This window comes from Papio anubis, chromosome 1, assembly GCF_008728515.1.
Source record: "Papio anubis isolate 15944 chromosome 1, Panubis1.0, whole genome shotgun sequence".
Classification (NCBI taxonomy): domain Eukaryota; kingdom Metazoa; phylum Chordata; class Mammalia; order Primates; family Cercopithecidae; genus Papio; species Papio anubis.
The window spans coordinates 109,514,174-109,537,375 of NC_044976.1; the positions used below are offsets into that span (position 1 = coordinate 109,514,174).

Sequence of the window (23,202 nt, forward strand, 5' to 3'; positions counted from 1 at the left end):
ATCAGGACTAAATAACATTTTGCAGGTGTGTTACACCATGCTTTTCAAAGGCATGATACTTTTTCATGGTTTGTATCCAAATTATTTCTAGCAATGTCAGCATTTAGTCAATCAATACTTATGGAAATGTCTCCCAGGTTTACTGCTGTTTAATATAGGTATAGTATTTTATTCCCTTTCTGTCTTATCAGTCCAGAAGACTTCAGAAATATTATTTACTGATTCTTGTATCTAACAACTAATTTATAATTGAGGTCTCCATCACATAAGCATTATTCCTTGACTTGCTCCACCTGACAGTTTAAATGTTTTCTCACCATCTTTTCTTCTGGCCAGGGAACCATCTCTTCTAAAAAGATAAAAACCTGGTTAATCGTCTTCAAAGATCATTTTGCAAACCAGTTCATCACTGGGCACTTTCCAAATGAGCATTTTTTTCTTTTTCATTTCATCAGGGATCTGTAAACTATTCTTTACCTGTACATACAGAGATTCAAGGAGAAACAATCCAATCATCTGCATAACCAGAAAAAATGAAAACATTGTTTTTGTAGATGCATGTATCACAATTACTTTGCATGTAGTTTAATTGGATTGCCAATTTTGTTCTTTAGAATTTGGGCTCTACAAAAGTTACATCCCATTAAAAAGGCTCAATATTTACCTGTTCAAGACTACTTTTACATGTAATTATAACTTGCTATAAACAAAAATCTAAGAAGCTCTTGACTACGGTTATGACTTTTGTTTGATATTAATCATATCTGCTGTTATTCCCAAACTTTTCAATGTTATATGAATACTAACCCTTGTTTTATATAAAATATGACTAAATTTACCTATAGGTACCTCTCTCCTTCATTGGTGATTACAGTCTCACACCAGAGACTAAACTTCATGAAACTACTGCAAGCATGTGTATGACAGACCAATCAGCTTAGTATCTGGCATTGTGACCAGAAAAAGAAAAAAGAAAAAAAAAATCACCTACAAAATCTCTTGGGCAAAACTTAAGCCATGAAAGAGCTCACACGAATCCAGGTCTACTTTCCAAGTAGATTCCAGAACAACAACAACAAATTAAGACTATAAGAAATGATTTAATATGATAAAACTCCCATTTCAAAACCCAGTTCTAAAGGATTTACTGACCAATGCTGATTATTTAGTCATGGAAAATGTCTCTCATAAAAGTGCTCCTAACAAAATATGATCCACAATAATTTATAAAATGTGAAGGGCTGGATGTGCAGACTGATTGGTGCACGTCAGGTTGTTTCTCTTAAATAAGGTATAAAAAACTATGATATCATAGTCTTTCGACTTTATTTTCTAGGATAGAAAAGTATAGGCATAGGTGTTTTTAATAGTCTTCTTGATGATATCCTTTAAAATAATCTATCAAATGGCTTCTTTCATGTTTCCTGATTATCAGTATTCATCAATGTTACTGTCAGCCTTGATTAACTGGTTGAAAATTTCAGAGCAGAATAAGCAACTTCTGTGAACCTTTCCCCAATCCCTGAGAATCATAATCATTACAGAAATATTTTATCCTTTCATCAAATATCTCTGGAAAGTAGCCGTGTTCGTTCACTGTTAATAGGGCAAGGTGCAGTGTCATAGAGGGTTAATCCATGTAAATTGGCTTCCACCCGTAAAGAAATTTTCTGGAACAGAAAAGAAAATTATATATAGAAGTTTCCTCCTTAAAGAGAGATCACTCCTTCAATATGTTCTATAGGCTACCTTGTGATTACGAATGTAAATCAATTCTAATGGTAATAAGAGTGAGACAACTGTTTTACTGTCAAAGGTATCTTCTTTGTACCAATTAAAATCTGGAAAAACCAAGCTTCTGTATTCATAAAGTTCCTTGTTTTTCTTTGGTTTCTACTAAGAATCAGTATAATGATGAGAATGACCTATGTAAAAGTACACAGAATCAATAAAAATTTCTATGTAAGAATTTCTGAAATTTATTTTATAGCCCCATTTTCAAGGCTAAATCTTGCTAGCAATACACTACTTCTTTAAACACAGAAACAATTTACCTGAAAAGTTACATCACTTGTTTATGATACCAAATCATAAACAGTTAATTTTCAAAAAGGCTGAGAGTTGCCTATGGAAAGTTCTCTTAGTCCACCTTCCTGGACTAAGAGAAGGAAGTCTCACTGAATGAAGCTAATACTGTTTTCTTACCTGAAAATCACGAATGTAAGTCAGGAAAAAACCAAAGAAGGAAAATGACATAGACCATTCTGCTGCGGTAGTGATCATGTGAAGCACATAACCCTGAGTCAGAGGAAAAAAACAACAGTTTTGTGAAATTTCATTTAAACGATCTATATACTATGTTTCAAATAAAAAACACACAATTCTTACAAAACAATGGAGCTTCTGAAAATCAACCCTTGACTTACCAGGCATATATCTCTAGAATTAAAGAGCCAGCATTAGGAAGTCCTCCTAAATGACACTCTATTTATTTCACTGGGAGCGAATAAAATTTCCACTTAAATAGCTAAGACAGAACAGGATCATTTTTACTCAACAAACGAGAAATTACTACTGCCTTACCCAAAGCCGTAAGATTCATAATATGTGACTAAGAAAAGTTTAACAATGCTCAGAATAAACTTAGTAAGTGGTGTGTTTATGATATTAAATAATATATGGGTTACAATTGGGAAAATCTAGTAAATTATTTCATTCATTACCACAAACATGTCCAATTTGGGGTTAATTCTTAAATAAACCACCACCAAGTGGTTTGTGAAAACAGAGGAATTCAATTTATTCTTTAGTATATGTTCCCCTTCCTTTATTCTCAGGGTCCAAGACGCTATCTACATTCAGATATTGACAATACTGAAACCTAAATGCAGAGTCTATAATCAATTTCCAGATAACAAAAAGTGGGAGATGTCTTTTCAATTCAGAAAACAAGTATTGAAAACATAAATGATCGTGGTTGGCTATTTTATATACTATACCCACATTTAGGGGAGTCAATTTCTCAGAAAACTCTTTTGCCATCACAGTGCTCTTCATATTTTGACAATATCTACAGATCACAGGTAACAGGAGAATATAGAAGGTTCTACATAAACCCTACCATATCCAGAAAATAATTTTAATACAGAACTGATTATTCCACCAGAAGACTTTCATTGTTACTGATGAAATGAAAAACACATCAAGATCAACCAAAATAACCATCTTTAATATAAAACGAAGTTTTATAGACTATAAGTTCTTACTTTGTCCTCGGGGTTCCAATGGAGTTTCTGTTCTAAATCAGTCCCAAAATTGCCACTGTGCAAAATTGATGAGCAAGTCAGCACTATAAAAACATAAGTCAAGGAAGAATCTCAGAGAACACCTCAGAGAACAAAGATAACTTTACAGTCTAAAAGGATTACTCACACATTTATTGCTAAGGTCTGAACCCATTTTCTTAAAGACTTAATGTTACACAGCAGTGGTACTGTAAAACAAAATGTGCTGCTCAGAGGGTTACAACAAAATGGTTCTCACAGTCAAATCCCACCTCTTTGTTCAGAAAATTAGCAGTTCTATCATAATCTTTAACTAAATAATGGTTCTCAGAGATGGCATTTACTCATCCCTCATTTCTTTAAAGTGAGTATGATCAGGCTCAACATTTTTGTTCCTAGCTCAATTACTGAAGTGCTATGTACAATCTGAATTTTATACTTCAAATTCTTTAGTTTAGGGTTCTGAACCTAAGAAACTCTCCTACAAAAAAAAAAAAAAAAAGAAAGAAAGAAAGAAAAAAAGGCTTCTTACACTGCACCAATAGTGTTCACTTAAATTTTGTCATTCAATTCCTTTCCAAGTGTAGTCACATTGTACAGTGAAGGATACTGCTAAATGCACTTACTCCACACCAGATAACCAACAATAGTCTGATCCAGAAGACTTGTTTGCCATGGATTTTGGGCTGCATTTGGTAGGAAAGGATGGTCTGAACAAACATATATAATGAGCCCATACCAAAGGTAAGCACAGCTCCACTTACATGTGCAGCAAAAAGGGCTGTTTTCTGAGAGATAGAGAGAAGAAATACGTCAATAAAAGAAAATCAGAACACATTGGCAACACAACATTTAAATGCACAAGTCAGAGATTTCAATAGGACATTCACTGAGTAGAGAAGCTCAGCCAACTCTACAAACAAATTACTTTCTGAGGTAATTTTCTCTCATAATACTCAGCAGAAACCTGAGGATTATAGTAATACCAAACTATTTCATACATCTCCACTGGAAATATAATAGGAACTATTCAATTATTATTTTCTTCATTTAATAATATGTTTACTTGGTGCCTATTAGGTGCTAGGCACTATTCTAAATCTTCAGATCCATTAGAGAACAAAACAGCAAAAATCCAGCTCTGAATTTAGTAAAGATACACAAACAATAAATATAAACTTCAGAAATAAGGAAATTCCAGTGTGCCTCATGGTGATAAGTGTCATAGGAAAAGCACAGTGCAGTAAGAAAAGATTAGGATGGACTGCAGTGCTGGGAACTGGGAGTTTCCATTTAAATTCAATTTAACTGTAAATAAAATTTAAAGACTCAAGAAATTGAAACATTTTCCCTTGGCTCTAGCTTGATTGGTTTTATATAGTTACACTGCCATAAGCCAAGGAACACCAAGGACTACTGGTAATCACCAGATGCCAGGAACAGATTCTCCCTCTGAGCCTCCAATAGAGAATCAACCCTACCAACGCCCTGATTTTAGACTTCTGGCCTCCCAAACTTTGACAGAATAAATTTCTATTCAGTCACCCAGTTTGATATTTTATTATGGCAGCCATAGAAAATTAATATAGATTTCTGCTTACTAAACTTTTACTACTCTCCTTTGATAAATTTTGTATGAAGAAAAAAATTCCTCTAAGTAAGCAGTGAAGACACTTGCCATGTAGTTATTTTACAAATTTGTTTTAAAAGAAATTCAATTTTTATTTTTTAAGTTAGATTTTTCAAATACCATTTTATAGCAATTATTAGGCATCTCTTTAAATGCAGGCAACCATAGCAATAACAGAATTTTTTATAATCCTGCATAGTCCCTTTAACCTCTCTCAATAAGTTACTAAATAATTAATGAAAGCATGTTTGTCCTAAGTACTACACTAGGTGCTGGAAATACAACGGTGAACGTTTCAAAACCATTGTGCTTGTAATTAATAAAGACATACATCAACTAAAAAATAAAAATAATAAATTTACAACCATGGATATAAAGGGCATTATGGCATACCAAACAGAGGAAACAGTATGTGAAAGAGAATTAAATAAGCTTGTCCTATTTAAGGAGCACAAAAAGTGATATATACAATGGAGACATTAAGAAGGGGAATAATGCAAAATTAGGCTTGAAAGGTAGACATCAGCCAGATCATACAAGATCTTTGAGTTAGGCAGTTTGGTGGTTTAGCAAATTATTTCTTTCTCTCTTGATTGTATCTCTTTCTACATAATTTTTAAACCTGTAGAACTTTAAGCAAGGACACAGGGAAGCAAAGTGAGATGTATATACATTTCCAAAAGATCACTTTTACTACAATATGAAGAAATGACTCAAGGAATGTAAGAGTGAATGCACAGGAACCATTGAGGAGGCTATAGCAGTAGCTCAGATGAGAGATGATTAAATCTAAACTAGCTGAGAATAAGACAGTAAGGAGGGAAGTAAAGACAGAAATGGAAAGAAGTGAATGTCTTCAAAAAATATTCAAGAAGTAAAACCAGTCAGTCCCGACTCCATTTAAAACACAGTGCTAGCCTCTCTTCCAAGCCAATATCTGCAAGGGTAAACCATTAATAGACCTGGTTTTGTAAAATTTTTCCTGTATAAATTACCTAGAATTTGTCTCCACAAAAGAAAAGGGGGAAGTGGAGGAGGAAGCAGCGCACTCGCCATTTTAAGTAGTAAACGTTTACTCTGGAAAGGAAGGAGATCCTCATTAGGATAGCGGTGAGTAAAAAAGAAAAAAAGAAAGAAAGAGTCGTTTGATATCTGCGTAATGCTACAGGATCTGGTTATAAACAGGGCCCAGCAATAAAGCCATCAGTGAAAGATGAAGAGGGCAACTAAAGTTGCATGAAGAGATGTTAACAAAAGAGAAAAAGTAATTTAATTCAAAATTACACGGCCATAGGTACTCTTGGGGTGAAGGTAAATTAGAATAAAAGCTAAAAGCAAAATAATAAAGAAAGTATATAGGCTACCTTAAGTAAATGAGATAAAGGTGGAAAGGCAGCTTGTGTGGGTGCTATCAAGAACTGCTATTAGCATTTGCTGGGCTGTGTAAACAAATATTGGAGATCCATTTTTACCATAAAAGTGATGAGAAACATTGTTAAATTAACCAAGAGACAGAGAATCACCATCCTCACACTGAAATTCCCCAAAACATTTTTTAACAATGAGCTACAGAAACTGATTAGGGAAGGCAGAACTCTATTTGTGGCACAGACAGCTAGCTAGTAGCACACCCAAATTGTTGGTATCCTTTCATAGTATAAAGTGGCTGCTGGGAAATAATGTCTAGCAAAACTACATTTCTCCAGAGTCCATTTTTTCTGACCTGTGCACACCTGCTGCACCCCTATATCTAGCAAACACGAATGTCAATGGAATTACATGAGTTACTGTCAGGTGACAAAAATTCTCTCCTTCACCAAACCCAGCTCAGCTTACTCTGAACTCTCTTGTCAACTAGGTCCTGACTTCTGGGTTGCCATGTTCATCTTATCTCTGCATTGTCCAATTTTAGCAAGAATCTTGTTCAATTTAGCCATAATCTTCCATTCTCAATATCTGATCACCATAAATATAATTATCACCTCTACCATGCCTCAAGTGATGTCTAATCACCCTGGTCTGCCTTCACCAAGAATCCTATTAGGTCAGCGCTATGGTTTTGACATTTGACCCCTCCAAATCTCAAGTTGCAATTTGATCCTCAGTGTTGGAAATGGGGCCTAATGGCAGGTGTCTGGGTCACAGGGATGGATCCCTCATGAATAGACTGATGCGGGGGGTTGCGGGTGGTGAATGAGTTCTCGCTCTATTCATTCCTGTGAGAGCTGGTTGTTAAAAAGAGACTGGCACCACCACCCCCTTGTTTCCTCCCTTGCCACGTAAAGCTCTGCACACACCAGCTCCCGCTTTGCTTTCCATCATGTGTAAGCTTCCTGAAGTCCTCATCATAACCAGATGCTGGCATCATGCTTCTTGTACAACCTGCAGAATCATGAGCCAAATAAAGCCCTTTTCTTATAAATTACCCAGCCTGAAGTATTCTTTTATAGCAACACAAAACAAACCAAGGCAGTTTAACCAGAATTCCTTCTTAACCTTTACGTTTCCAGCTTAGTAATTTTCCATCCACTAACCACTGCACCCTGCTCCACAGCTATAAATTCCCACTTTTACTTGTATTCAGAGTTGAGCCCAGTGTTTCTTTCCTACTGCTCTCTCTGTGGAGAACTGAAAAATATTTGATGAAGGTTGACCACTACTTTCACATTAAGTATTTGACATTATTTTTTCCTGAGAAAAAGCTAGAAGACCTACAGCTCTTCCTTTCATTTCCTCATATATAAGGCAGGACACCTAGGAATGCAGGCAATCAATGAAAACATCCAAACAAGTAGATAAAATAGGTAAATGATTATAAATTGTTAGGCATGCTAAAAACAAAACTTTTAAAATCTGTAATTGTGTCACTTATAATTTGTATCAATTTTGTTTCAGTAGTGAGTTGAAGTAATCTCCAACTAAATAGTAATGAAGACTCTATAGTCCTGTGGATCCTAAAAAAAAGTTAAAATAATTTGTATTTGTTCAGACTTCTAAATATGAATTTTTCTAGTTGTGCAAGTAGCTATTTCTCATAGGGTCAAATAATTTAAAGGAAGTGATTTCTATTTTGTTAAGGTAAAGAAATAACAGCATGTAACTGAATGCTTCAGGTTTCCCTTTTAATATATAGTATATTTATGTACTTAAGGAAAATACCTATGCTGGGCTAGAACACAAACCTGGAAGTTTGCCACAACAGAAAGTCCTAAACAACTCAGTATTCCAAGTACAAGGCCAGCCTTGTTTAATTTGATGATAACGTTCTCTTCAGGACTCAGAGCATGAACTTGCTTATAACGAACATAAATGGTAGCAATGCCTGGGAAAAGATAATCCAAAAAACAACAAAGTAATAAATAACCAAGAAATAAAGTTGCCAATGAAGAGTTCACAAATGTCACTGCTATCCAGAATCACAGATTTTCCTTTTAAAATTAACCAGAGAGAATAAAAAGAAAAAAACAAAAAACAAAACAGCTGTAGTTTTGTTTTTGCTTTTAAGAGATGGGGGTCTCTCTATGTTGCAGAGGCTGGACTCCAACTCCTGACCTCAAGTGATCCATTGGACTCAGCCTCCCAGATAGTTGGGACTGTAGGCACATACCTGTGTGCCTGGCTCATGCTGTGGATGTTGGAGAGCCTTAAGGTTGTATTACAGAACTACTGATGTCTCCAGTGACTAAGCAAATCATTTGCCTTCCATGGGTCTCATATTTACAAATAGTTATATAAAACACAACATATTTTTATGATTAACATCAGAATCAGAAGTAACTAGTTCTAGAATATAGATAAAATGGGCATAGGCAAAAAACCCAAAAGCTTATTTGTGTCACTCTCATATCATTTTATTTCAAATTACAACTTGGCTCAATAAGATATAGCAGCCAATTACACAGGGGGAAAAGCCCACCTTACCATATTTATCAGTCAAGGACTAGCTAAATCAAATTTTCCACTGCAGAAATATTGCCAGAGAATTCAACAGTGTAGAAAGCATTACAGAGATATGCTGGTAAAGATGTGTTTCTAAAGAGTTTGGGCATGAGACGAACTTCTTTAAGTTGAATTATCTTCCTGATTTCCATTTTTGACCCAAGCAAATAATAAGCATCATACAGAAGAATGCAAACATTTAAAACAATCACACTTGATGGAAAAATATGTGAGTAAACCATTAATAAAAATTTGGTTCAAAATAAACAGGGCCATGAAATACTTCAGTAGCAACTCTATCCCTTTAGCATTAGAATGTTGCTCAAAAATCAAAACATGGTTTCATCTTTATTCTCAAACACCTAAACTGCTTATCCCAAAGGAATTTAGTTAGGATTAGTTGTGGTCAGCTGCATCCACAACTCTTTGTTCCTTACTGGTTGCTTAAGAAGTCCACTACAGTCCTCAAGGAATATATGGTTATACTTAACAACTTCCATTTGAATGAATAGTAGAATAATCCTATACATATTTTTTAAAGGTTTATTCCCATAAGTCAACATTTCTAGAAAAGTGTTTATCTTTTAAAAGGAGCATAATTATGATCAACTATTTAGTGATAACATACTCTCAAATATAACTAGAAAGTAAAACAAGTAACACTCCAGTGTTGAAAGAAGAAAATACAGTAGCAATTTGGCTATTAAGTATTATTGTTAAAATCACTTTCAATACTTACATAAAACTGCCGCGATATTTAGCATTGCCCCAAATAAGCATTTTTCTGGAGCCAGTGTACCAGTGTCACTGAAAGAAAAAAAGGAAGACATGTGCATTTCTCACACTAGATAGACACATATATTTCTTCTAAGGGATAAGAATACCAGGAGTTACTTCAAACCTCTTATCTTTTATAAGTCCATGAGTTCAACTCATATCATTTTACACAGAGAACATGACAATTTGAGTTCACAAATATCTGCCTACTTCACTTTCTACTCACACCATTTTTAAGATTATTTCTCTTCCACATAGTAGAAATCAATATATACTGATTTTTAAAAAGCTATCCTTGATATGTTAAGACTATGTTATTGACCGACCATCATTCAGGCAGATGAATTTATCTGTCCCACCAGAATATTCCTTAAACACCACAGGCTTTTCACAACTCTGCCTTTTTGCACCTTTTGTTGACTATGCCTGTATTCAATTAACACCTATTAACCTACTGATCAATTTTTAAAAGGATTATCAAGTACTTACCATGTGCCAGACACCATTTCAGAAACGGGAACACAGTGATAAGTAAAATAGACAAAGCCCCTGCCCTCGCAGAGCTTACATTCAAGACCAGTTTTGAGTCTCTTCCCCTCTATAACCTTGGATGACTCCTCTAGCAGATAGTGACTCACACAGCATGCTTTCTGAACTTCCATAAACTCACTTACCACACAGCATTGCAATGTATCCACTTACATGCCTGTCTTTCAGGGCAGTACGCAACATACCCAGGCAGATTAAAACCCTACCACTTACTTACTGCAGGACCTTAGGTGCATCCTTTTATCTCCCTAAAACTGTTCCCTTCATTTGCAAAATGGGGCTATTCATTCCCTCCCAGCTTCATCATATCACTATAAGGATGAAATGTAACGGTAATGCATGTTAAGTATCTAGCACAGTAGCAGGCTCATGGGAGATATCCATTAAATATTAGTTCTTTTCCCCTTCTTAAAACTACTACAAAGATTAAAAAGACAATGTCTTTGGCCTTGAATTGACATACTACAGGAAAGAGATAATCAGGGTTTCAACTAAGACAATGCAATGGGGATAAAAAAGAAATGGAAAGTTATAGCTGGTAAGAAGCCATAACATTTAGTAAACATTTAGATTAGGGGTGTTAGGAAATGGAAAATATTAAACATGAATTGTAAGGATTGCTCCTTCTAACTTTACAATTCCGTGAGTCTTTCTCTTAAAAAAAAAATAAAAATCTGCAGTGAAAATAGAGAAACAAAAAATAATGTATTTGTAAAGAAACAATTATAAAATAACAAAATGGATCTTTTACATACAAAAGATTTTGGTACTTTGACCATCTTCAGGAGGAGGGAATAAAAAAGTAGAAGTTCCTTCTACTTTTCAAATTTTCCACTATATATATGTATTATTCTTAAAAAAGAATTCCATAATTTTCATAGATATACTTCAAATGGTACATGTAAGTTAACAAAGGCATGCATTTCCAGGATGGTTGGCTAAGAGTGTTTCTTCCTTTGGCTCAGGACAGAATGACATACACTGGCCTACAAATGAAAACAGCCATGCCCATCACCTCATTATCACAGCACTTCATCTCAGTGGTCACAGCATCACCAAAAAATGTCTGACCATCTAACATCAAAATATATGTTATCATTATTCTATATGTTAAATATTGGCAAAGTTGAAATGTTTTTAGATTAAAAATATACATAGATGTTGTAATATTTCTTCTCTTACCCCAGTGGCTAGTCACTCCCTTGGGCATCCACTACTTGAACCAACTAAGAGAACACCTGAAGCACACGTATAGCAAAATTGCCTTAGAAGTGAAATTTACATTTGGTTATGTCCACTGGGGCTGTTAACAGCTAAACTTTTTTTTTTTTTTTTTTTTTTTTTTGAGACAGAGTCTCGCTCTGTTGCCCAGGCTAACAGCTAAACCTTTTGGATAGGATCTATGAACTGAAAAGAATTTTGCAGACTAGCTAGTTTAATCATTTTGCAGATGAAGGAAATGAGCCTACAAGAAATAAAAATAAGTACTAGAGTTTAAATATGTATGTGAGAATGTTGGAGAAAGACCTCAGGGTAATACTAAGTTCAACAGCAGAAAAATTAAAAAGCAGAAGGGGCAGAACAGAAAAGGATGTGCCTAGGGTGCTTTTTAAAGAAAATCACATGCAGTACCATCAAGGAAGTGAAACTCTGAAAAAGAACTAAGTGGCATTTTATATTACAGTAGTCCCTTGGTATCTGTGGGGGACTGGTTCCAGGACCCCCATCAGATAACAAAACCTGGGGATGCTCAAGTCTCTTACATAAAATGGTGTAGTATTTGCATATAACCTATGCACATCTTCCCATATGCTTTAAATCATCTCTAGATTACTTATAACATCTAATACACAGCACTTCATTCCTGTGGATTCAACAAAGTACTTGGCACTTGGCAAACTCAAGTTTTGGAACCTGATGGAATTTCTGCAGAATATTTTCAATCTGTGGTTGATTGGATGTATAGAAGTGGAACTATGGATACGGAGGGCTGGCTGTACTAAAAGTTCTTCAAAATGAAAGCAGACAAGTTCTCAGATGGAGAAAAAAAATACTGTGAAAGACCCTCACAAATGTTAAATATGTACCTTCTGGAGTTACTAAAGAATGGTGTGGCTCCTTAGGCTACATATTCCACTAGCAGAGTGGTAATTATTTATCAAATTATTCCTCGAAATGGAAGCTTAAATTCTAAAACATTTTTGGGTTTTGTAAATCTTCCCAAACTGCATCCAATTTGTTTATATCTTTTGTGCCATGCCATACCACTGCAGAAACAACATGTAAATAGTAATGTCCAGATCTTTTCTTGACATTTTTAAAAGATAAATTTAACCTTCCAATTTATCATTCTTTAAAAGATTACTATTTTCTGTGTTGGAAAGGTTATTTTTCTGAAGGTAAACAAATAAATGAAACAACCACAACAGCAACAAAACAAAAAATATTACTTAACAATAGCAACAAAATCTGGCATCTCTATGAAGAGACCGATGCTTCAAAAGCATCATAGAGAGGCTGAATACTTTCAGGGGCGGACCTAACTATATTCCATGTGAAATCATCTAGATTAAAACCCACTAGTAGTTGCTTAATCATATTTAATAACAATGTTTTAATAATTATGCTTTCTTCATCTCTCTGCCCTATGTAATTTATTTACCTTTCATAGAGAAATTTAAGCCTCAATAGCTCAGAAACCATGTATATGATTATGATTTCCTCATACCCTTTTTGTGAATGTATAAATAGATGCAATACTTTTAAAAGCATGTCTAGAAATGTCAAATGAAAAATGTAGATGCCCTATTACCTATCTAGCAATCTCACTTCTAGAAATCTACCTCACATCAATATGAGTACGTAAAGTTATACGTAATAAAATCTTCATTATAGCACTGTTTGTAACAGCCAAAAAAAGGGAAGAAAGAATAAGTAAGCAATTTCTGTCAACATCCTATCACTTTTTACAAATGAAACAAAATTAAAAACCCAAAAAAGTGAGAAAGGAGGAGAAAAAAAAGAGAGAGTTTTGTACATACAAGATAATAAGACAAAACAAACCAAACTCTGGAAGGAAATCTACCAAACTATGAATTGTCTCTAGGGTATAGAAATTGGAGGGTGTCAGGAAGGGATTTTTGCTTTTCATTTTTATAATCACTCTGGTATTATTTAAAATTTGTTGTAATAATTACTGCCATTGCAATTTTTAAAAAAAGAGGGTTATTATAGCTTCTTGGCCTTTTGGCTAAGATCAAGTGTAAAAAAAAGAGCATATGCAACTGACTATCCCTTCTTCATTCATTGTGAGATTTCAAAAATGTTATCGATCAATTTTGATACTTAATACGTCAAAAATATCTAGGCAGCATAAAGAGTAAAAGCCTAGCTTCTAGAGTCAAACTGTCCAGGTTTAATTCTTGGTTCCAACACTAACTGAGTTGTATGTTCATGAGCAAATAACTTGACCTCTCTGGACCTCATTTCCTTCTCTCTCAAATGAGGATCATAGTTCCTATCTCATCCAGTTGTTGTAAGGATTCAACTATTTAGGACATGAAGAATGCTTAGAAAATTACTTTCTACGAGGCTGGGCGCAGTGGCTCATGCCTGCAATCCCAGCACTTTGGGAGGCCAAGGCGGGCGGATCACGAGGTCAGAAGTTCAAGACTAGCCTGACCAACATTGTGAAACCCCAACTCCACTAAAAATACAAAAGTTAGTCGGGCGTGGTGGCGTATGCCTGTAATCCCAGTGACTCAAGAGGCTGAGGCAGGAGAATCACTTGAACCTGGGAGGCGGAGGTTGCAGTGAACCGAGACTATGCCACTGTACTCCAACCTGGGCAACAGAGTGAGACCCCATGTCAAAAAAAGAGAAAAAAAGAAAAAAAAAAAAAAACACAAAGTTTTGGGCATGGTGGCTCACACCTGTTAATCCCAGCACTTTGGGAGGCTGAGGCGGGTGGATCATGAAGTCAGGAGTTCAAGACCAGCCTGACCAACATCGTGAAACCCCATTTCTACTAAAAATACAAAAAAATAAAAAATTAGCTGGGCATAATGGTACACGCCTGTAATTCCAGCTACTCAGGAGTCTGAGGCAGAAGAATCGCTTGAACCCAGGAGGCGGAGGTTGCAGTGAGCTGAGATTGCGCCACTGCACTCCAGCCTGGGCAACAGAGCAAGACTCCATCTCCAAAAAAAAAAAAAAGAAAATTACTTCATATGTAGTAAGTATATCAAGAAATGCTTGTTGTTTCTATTATCTTTTCATATTATTATTATTATTGTTTGTAGCTTTTTTTTTTTTTTACTTTAAGGGTAGAATAATTCCAATTCTATATTCTGAAATAACTTCAAATACTTACTTAGAAAACAAGGCACTAAGGAGTCACAGTTCAATAACCAGTTCACAAACTGAATCTTACTGAGCTGTCTCTACATTTCTCTATCACAAAGGAAAAGCCAAATTTAAGTTCCTTTATATATTTTCTTTATTGTTGCAATGCCAGTGTAAGATCTGATTTTTAAAAGGTTGACATTAAATGTCGGCTTCAATGTTAAAATAAGAATGAGACATAAAGAGTCTCCTATCTAAAGAATACATTTCACTTACCTGATATAAGGTAAAGCCGGGTCTATATGGTGGAGTGTTACTGCAGTAATGTATGAAAATATGAAAGCAGCAGATGTCCAAATTACAAGAGCTGAAGGAAGGAAACTTAGGCCTTGCTGAAACCACCACATTTCAAACAGGTTTTCTGAAATAGAAAAAACATATTAGAAAATTCACAAGGGTTTCCTCATTCTACTTTAGCCATCCACACCCCACAGTCTTGTATTTACCACCCCAAGCTGTTTCACCTCTGAAATCATCCCTCATGCCATACCCTAACACTCGCTCTCCTTCCCTTTCTTAGTGAGTGGAACCAAGATTCACCCACTTGACATAGCTAGACACCTGCTTTCTTGTCCCATCTTCCCACGGAAAGTACCAAGGACTGTTTATACTACCTTCTAAATTTATTTCAAATCTACCCTTTTTCTCCATCTTCACTGTCATTACTTTACCCAAACCACCATCATCTCTTGGTCGATTATAACTTCCTAAGGGGTACCTGTGATATTGTGAAATATATATGTATTTGGTCTTCATCCCATTTCCTGGCAAAAAGCTCTTAAAAACGCTTGGAATCTCCAGGGTAATAGGAATGTCTTCTATATACTAATAAGGCTTGCAGTTCATAGATAGTTTTAGGATGGGAGCTGGTCACAGGAAAGACCAAGGCATAATTACAGGGTTGGATATTTAGTCCTCCATCCCCAATTCCAGGAAGGCAGAGAGAGAGGATGACAGTTAAGTTGATCGTGCCTGTGTAACCCATAAAAACCCAAAAGGACTGGGTTGAGAGAACTTCTAGATAGCCAAGTATGCGGAGATTCCTGAAGGATGGCATACCCAGAGAGGGTGCAGAAGCTCCGTACCCCTTTCCGTATCCCTTGCCTTGTGCATCTGGTAAATATAAGCGTTTCTCTGAGTTCTGTGAACCACTCTAGCAAATTAATCAAACACAAGGACTGGTTAGTGGGAACCTTGGTTTACAGCCAGTCAGTTAGAAACATGGGTAAGACAACCCAGGCTTGTGATTGGTGTCAGAAGTTGGGAGGTAGTCTAGTGGGACTGGGCCCTCAACCCGTGCAATCTGATACTATCTCTAGGTAGATACCATCAGATTTGAATTAGGGGACATCCAATTGGTGTCGGCTGGTGGAGAGAAATCTCCATACTTCTTGATGATCACAGAAGTATTGTGTTGATTATTGAGTGAGAGAACAGGAAAAACACTTTGGTTGGTTTTTCTTCCTCTTTTTTTTTTTGAGACAAGGCCTCACTCTGTCGCCCAGGCTGCAGTGCAGTGGTGCAATCACAGCTAACAGCAGCCTTGACCTCCCTGGCTCAAGTGATCCTCCCACCTCAGCCTCCCAAGTAGCTGAGACCACAAGTATGCACCACCATGCCCAGCTAACTTTGTTATTTGTAGAGATGAGGTCTCATTATGCTGCCCAGGCTGGTATCAAACTCCTGGGCTCAAGAAATCCTCCCACTTCAGCCTCCCAAACTGCTGGAATTATAGGTATGAGCCACCCAGTCCAGCCTGGTTTTTCTATTATTACTCAGTCCTCCTCCAGTCTTGACCAAACCAATCTAGACTCCATTCTAAAACCAAAGTAATCCTTCTAATTTCAAAATACCAATCTGATCACCTTATTCTCCTACAATGGTTTCCCCTATACCCTTAGTCTTTCCTCCTTAACATGGTCCATAATATGTCCTTGCATCGTCTGTCTTTACTTATCTTTTTTTTTTTTTTTTTTTTTTTTGAGCCAGAGTGTCACCGTGACACCCAGGCTAAAGTGCAATGGCGCAATCTCGGCTCACTGCAACCTCAGCCTGCCAGGTACAAGATTCTCCTGCCTCAGCCTCCTGTGTAGCTGGGATTACAGGCGTCTGCCACTATGTCCAGCTAATTTTTGTATTTTTAGTAGAGATGGGGTTTCACCACATTGGCCAGGCTGGTCTCGAATTCCTGACCTCAAGTGATCCACCTGCCTTGGTCTCCCAAAGTGCTGGGATTATAGGTATGAGCCACCGTGCATGGCCTGTCTTTACTTATCTTTCTATATTCACCTCTGGCCATGCTTGGTTCTCAATTCTTTGCTCTAGCTATCATTATCTCATCATTATTATAAAAGCAAACACCTAGCATTTACTATGCCTTACCAGTGTTTACTAAACACCTTAAATACATGAAATAACGTCCTTTCCTCAACAGAATTACAGAGGTTAAGACAACTGCCCAAGGTCATAGAGCTGGATGTGGTGGAGACAGGATTCGAACTCAAGCAATTTGATTCTAATGCCCAATCAACTATGCCACACTCCCATAGCATATTTCTTGCAGATCTTCAAATGTGTCATGCTCTCTAGCACACCTTCAGACCTTCATGGTGACTACAACACTACCTACCCAGTTAACTTTTATGTGTTTTTCAAGGCTCAATCTTTCCAGCTTCAGTTGAGTGTCCCTGCTTTGTTTTTAATAGCACCCTTTACTTCCCCAACCAGAGCACTCATTACATTTAACTTGCTTGTTTGGTTTTCGCTTCCTCACTAAACTTTAAGTTCTGTGAGAGCAGGAAACAACTGTTGTGTTCACTATTATATTTCCAGCTCTTACATGGGGGCAGCGGGAGTGGGGGCAGAGACAGAGGGCCTAAATACCCCCATAGCACACATCACCACTTTCTTCCTTGAATTCCAGACTAAGGATGTTATTAAGTAATAATGAGTCAACGATGTGAATTAAGAAACATTGGAACAACTTCATGCTTTTAATTTTTTTAATTTAATTTTTTAAAATATAGGAATACTTTTAAATTAGAATACTCCTATGTATGAGAAAAATTTCATGTTTGAAGGTGTATCTTCTCATATTTTTTGATGACCTAAAGAAATTTAGTGTTTCCCATGAACTTTGTGAATACTTACAGCTTCCTCATCTGAGACTGACTTTCCAAAGAATGAAATCTCAGCCATTTTTGATTCGTATTTGTCATTTACTCTGGCCATCTGATTTGTTGCTAAATATATACACTTGCATTTCATAATCTTCTCTTTTCTCTTCCTTTTTCCTTGTCAGTCCTTAACATCCCATCAATATCTTTTTTCTTCATCTATTCAGTTAATCATGACAAGTCCTTGCCAAAATCCTATTGGTGCTTTCACCTGTATAGGTTTCCAGGACAAGAGTTCTTAATTTACATAATTTTGAGTCATTTCTAAGATCTTTAAATTTTTCATTTTTCATCTCTTTAAATGTTAATTTCTGTTTCTGAACATTCCCATAAATCCTTAGGCGTCTATGTCAGTTTAGCTGTCCCTTGTACACGTTTTACAGTTTTTGACTCTGAGCCTATATTGGACAATCTTAAAATCCAGAAGTATCCTAAAAGGCTTAACTAAGGGTGAGTCATTACAGAAAGGATCCGTATTTGTTTTTTCCAGAGAGTATGGCACATCAGCAACCCGGGCCAACTTTATGTTAATTTCTTGGCTTCTGGTTTTTCAGACCGTGTAGGTATGTAAATTTGAACTTTTTGACTATGAGTGATGGCAGACCCTCCAGTTTCAAGTTTTCAGGTGGTATCTTTATTCCGCCACCTGGAGCTGTGATGAAAATGAACAAATTTCTTTGTGACCTCCCTTTGCCAGGAGGGAGAGATTTTTCTGGCCCACCTATGACTGAGTGTGTAGATTTTTGTGGGTGCTGGCTGAAGTTGGGGGAAGGTGCTTCTCCAATACCATGAGTTGTACAATTTCAAGTGGAAATACTTAAACTTTATTCTATGAAAACATCACCCACTGAAACACAGGTACCATTTACACCAACTACCATGGAATGGCACCCATTGGAGCTATGTGCCTGGGAGGTTACAGGGGTATGAATTCTATCTCTCTGCTTTGGCTAGAGAGCAGCCTGTCACCTGTCCCTGATTGTGCTTTACTTCTGCCATCAGCCAAATGCCCCCAAAGGAAATACACTGCTAGTATACTACTCTAGTTTCGGCCTTTTTTTTTTTTTTTTTTTTTAACTTTTTAGCCCTGGAGATTTCCCTGTCTTTCGTAGAAGACCTGTCATGAATTTAATGAGCTAATTTATTCAGCATTTTGGTGTACTGGTAAAAGGGATTTTCAAATATTTTGTCCACCTCATGGCTAGTAGCAAAATCTCCTGCCCCTTTGTTGTTTTACATGTCTAAATCCTTCCTTTTCTTCAAAAGTTCAAATGCTATCTTCCACAGACAACTTTACCTAAGCCCTTTGTAGACAGAAATAAGCACCCGTTTCTCCGAGAACATTTGATTTTCACATCTTTCAGAGCTCATTATCTTCTATAGTATGAAAATTGAGGATGGTGTCTTAAGGGAATAAAATCTTTCCACTTCTTTACCTAAGCAGAGCAGAGAACCTTACCCATAGTAATCATTCAATTATGTGTTGAATGAACAGCCAAAGCAAAATCCTTTTAATTCCCAAAACTGTTTATGATTTTTCTATTTCAGTAAACAACATTACCATTTTTTTTCAGGTTATGACGATTCTAAGACTTCAGAGGAATCTTAAGTTCTCTCTTATAAAGTCCTCACATGCTGTCACCAAGTGAGGGCAATTGTATTTCTACAAGTCATTTAAACCATTCTTCTTCTCAGTTCACACTGTACCTATGTGATTCTGACTTTCAATTCTCTTGCCCTATGTGCTTTTTCCTTCCCCTTCACCCATTCCACTTGCATTACTGAATTAACATTCGTAAAGTACTCCTCTCCTCAAAACTGTTTTTTTAAATAAAATTGTGTGAACTTGAGCAAGTTTCATAACTTGTCTGAACCAGTTTCTCCTTTGAAAAATGGAATAATGTGAGGCAGGGTGCGGTGGCTCACGCCTGTAATCCCGCACTTTAGGAGGCTGAGGTGGGCAGATCATGAGGTCAGGAGTTCGAGACCAGCCTGGCCAGCATGGTGAAACCCCGTCTCTACTAAAAATACAAAAATTACCCAGGCATGGTGGCATACACCTGTAATTCCAGCTATGCGGGAGGCTGAAGTAGGAGAATGGAGGCTGAGGTAGGAGAATCACTTGACCCTGGGAAGCAGAGGTTGCAGTAAGCCGAGACTGCGCCACTGCACTCCAGCCTGGGCGACAGAGTGAGACTCCATCTCGAAAAAAGAAAAATGGAATAACGTTAAGGTTATCGGCACAGATTGTACCAGCTGATATAGCAACCACTGCTACATGTAACTATTGAAATTAACATCTCAATAGATTAAAATTAAATAAAAGTTTTAATTCCTTAGTCACACTAGCCACATTTCATATGCTCAAAAGCCACATGTCATCATCCTGGCCAACATGGTGAAACCCCATTTCTACTAAAAATACAAAAAATTAGCCAGGTGTGGTGGCAGGTACCTGTAGTCCCAGCTACTTGGAGGCTGAGGCAGGAGAATCACTGGAACCCGGGAGACAGAGGTTGCAGTGAGCCGAGATCACGCCACTGCACTCCAGCCTGGCGACAAAGCCAGACTCCGCCTCAAAAAAAAAAAAAAAAAGAAAAAAAGCCACACGTCTAGTGGCTACCATTCAAGACAGTAAAAATTTAGAACATTTCCAAGATTGTAGAAAAGTTCTACTGGACTGTGCTGAGTAGTTTTCGTACAGCTTATACTGATAGCACAAGCAAAGAACCTAACACATTGCTGGTGCATAATAAATGGTAGCTTTCAATATTATCTGTTAAATAGTATAAAATAATACCCAGTTCATAGAGGTTTATTCAACGATTAAATAAGATATGTATTTTCAGAGATGATCAGTATATACTTGTTCCTCTTATAATGTGAAAAATGAATTACCTGTTTACAAGTTCACAAAATGTTAGTCTTCAGATCTGCTCATACCTGCACCTTTTGTAAGTCCTAAAATCCACAAAGAAAACAGGAAGTTTTTCTCTCAATCCAAATAATTTTAAACACGTACAGTTTTAAGTTAACACACCATATTGTTCAGGGGCAGAATACTAGGCTATAGCATTGTTAACAGGTTCTTTTTCTTTAAAGAGTTGACACTTGAGTTTTTTACAATGATGTTGTACCATCTGGAATTAAATAACGTTTTAATTCTAGGATATCAATTTTCATATGCATTCTCACATCCAACACCTTCACTATCTTAAAGAGGATAAAAGAAAAATCATTGACTCCTCCTATAGAGAGACAACATGAGGAAAAAAATAACAGATTAAACAAAATAAAGCAATTGCAAATCCATGTGATATAAAGAACACAGCTGTGAGATGAGATTTCTCCAATTGCAAGTCCTGCCTTTACTACTGCCCAACTCTGTGATTTCAGGCAATTTACTTAGCTTCTGAGTTACAGTACTCAAAGAGTTGTTCCTTGGAGTGGAGTAGAATAAGCACACAATAATGATAGCTGATTTATTAATTATTTAGTTATAAGGCCACAGGTATGGAGTACAACTTCTCTGTATGAATTTTTTCTATGTATGAATTATCTTGGATTCGTATCTCCTTAGGCTTTGAGAGTCCTAGTTGTTTAAACTGACAATTTATAGAGAAGCAGGGCTTGAAATAAATGGTTTACCAGTTTGCGAACGACAACTGAGGAATTTAAATGCATGGACTAGTTGAGGAAGACTAATTGTCAATGTGTTTTTGCCTTTGAAACCCGAAAGCATTGCTGAGTAATTGTCAACCAAACAAAATTAGAATTTTAATGATTCATAATTTAAAAAACCTTTCAAAATAATTGAGAGTATGCAGGAATAAATTTCACAGGGCAGTAAGAATGTTTATAAAAATGTTCTTGTAGGCTGGGCGCGGTGGCTCACGCCTGTAATCCCAGCACTTTGGGAGGCTGAGGCGGGCAAATCACGAGGTCAGGAGACTGAGACCATCCTGGCCAACATGGTGACACCCCGTCTCTACTGAGGCAGGAGAATCGCTTGAACCCGGGAGGCGGAGGTTGCAGTGAGCCAAGGTCCCGCCACTGCACTCCAGCCTGCCAACAGAGCGAGACTCCATCAAAAAAAAAAAAAAAAGGTATTGCATCTCTAGCCTATCTTCTCTGCTTTCTTTGAAGTTCCATGAATCAAAACTGTGATTACAATTTTTTTAATAAATATTTAAATACCCGTGGTAATAAAACGAATTCCTCATGCTGTCTCTGCCAAGTGGTGACTGCTAGGAACTAAGTAAATTCTGGAAGTTCCAAGTGAACGGTCAGAAAGCCTTAAGCTGCTTTTAGAGATGCACAGAATCATCAGGCTCAAAGCAAAATACAATTTAAAAGTACTTACTTTTCTAAACTCTAACTTGGCCTCCTGACAAACGTAACATTCTCCTAATGGTTAAATCCTAAAGAGTATAGAAAATTAAGTTTTTTAAAAAGCTGCATCAAATGTTACATTAAGAGAAATGAGGACAATCCGATAATGCAATGCAAAATACAGAGTTGCATTTGGTTACTGATTTATAAATTAAAATTTGGGAGAACTGGAAAGATTATTTCTACAGTGTTTCTGTGTTTTTCAGATGTATCCTACTATAAAACACGGTTGTGAAGATACCCAGGACAGGCAATTTCCTTTCTGTGTAGGACCCACCCGCTGCGATAGAATTGAGTGTAAAAGGCTGAGCTTCGTGTAAACACAAGGTCACCAGGGATCATAATTTCAAACTCTCCCCTCCCCCTCACTCCCTCCAGTCACCAAGGTATCTGAACCCAGAACTCACAACAGGAACGTGGACTCACTGCAGCTTTTGTGGGAAGGGGATGAAGATTCTTGGTAACTGCTTCAACAAACCAGAGGAATTAAATAGACCTTTGATTTTTCTCCGGAGGCGCGAAGCACTAGGCCGTTTGAGGATCTCCGCTCCGTTTTGCCTGGGACCAGGAAAAGACGCGAGAGACGGAACTCGCCACCAGGCACTGCTTGGGGAAGGAGGAGAGTAGGGGAGACCAAGAAAGAGGACAGAAAGGTAGGGCACGGAGAACTGAGCCCAGCTGCACTCATCCCCGCCCCCGGAAACCCCCGCAGCTCCCGCCCCAACCAGCCCCTTTCTGGCGCCTGGCACAAGGTAGCCCCCGGAGGCAATGAGAGCCAGCACGAGTCTCGCGCGCCCGCCACGCGGGTAAGGGGGCTCCAGGCTGCGCCCACTTCCCCAAGCTGCCAGATCCCAACCTCTGACGCACCCTTCTAAAGGGAGCGGGCTCCAAGCGCTGGGGCCTGTCGTTTCTCCCCTACTTCGGCTTACCTTACCAGACGGACCAGCGCTGACCGATAGCGCCTAAGCCCGCCCGCTAGAAGGAGACAGGGCTGGGCCTTAGGGCGCGCTCCCGATCTGACCGGCCGGCCCCCGGGGCGCGCTCACGGCCC

General features: G+C 37.4%; 2 protein-coding genes across 17 annotated transcripts in view; one reads left to right on the forward strand and one right to left on the reverse strand.

Annotated features, from left to right (window-relative positions):
* Nucleotides 1-563: 563 nt before the first annotated feature.
* Nucleotides 564-23,196, reverse strand: DRAM2 (DNA damage regulated autophagy modulator 2). Of its 15 annotated transcripts, none has more exons than XM_021922100.1 (12): nucleotides 22,559-22,703; nucleotides 22,123-22,180; nucleotides 20,658-20,720; nucleotides 17,734-17,970; nucleotides 14,800-14,944; nucleotides 9,593-9,660; nucleotides 8,097-8,236; nucleotides 5,910-5,991; nucleotides 3,911-4,072; nucleotides 3,267-3,349; nucleotides 2,206-2,298; nucleotides 564-1,670 (listed from the first exon to the last, which is right to left on the reverse strand). In XM_021922100.1, exons 5-12 carry the CDS (start codon nucleotides 14,928-14,930, stop codon nucleotides 1,563-1,565), a joined length of 867 nt encoding a protein of 288 aa, XP_021777792.1. In that variant the 5' UTR covers nucleotides 14,931-14,944; nucleotides 17,734-17,970; nucleotides 20,658-20,720; nucleotides 22,123-22,180; nucleotides 22,559-22,703; the 3' UTR covers nucleotides 564-1,562. The 15 variants fall into 15 exon arrangements, 14 of the variants coding, with proteins under 14 accessions (XP_021777792.1, XP_021777796.1, XP_021777790.1 ...); XM_021922104.1 differs by having other exon boundaries at nucleotides 22,578-22,691; XR_651892.2 differs by lacking the exons at nucleotides 5,910-5,991; nucleotides 17,734-17,970 and adding an exon at nucleotides 23,081-23,196 and having other exon boundaries at nucleotides 22,559-22,754.
* Nucleotides 22,286-23,202, forward strand: part of CEPT1 (choline/ethanolamine phosphotransferase 1) — a 46,441-nt gene continuing 45,524 nt past the window's right edge. Inside the window, exon 1 of one of the 2 annotated variants that reach the window (XM_003892372.5) lies at nucleotides 22,286-22,804. The gene's annotated coding sequence lies outside the window, so the exon portion shown is untranslated. Of the gene's footprint in view, nucleotides 22,958-23,202 lie in introns of both variants that reach the window. The other variant, XM_021922090.2, reaches the window with a different exon arrangement.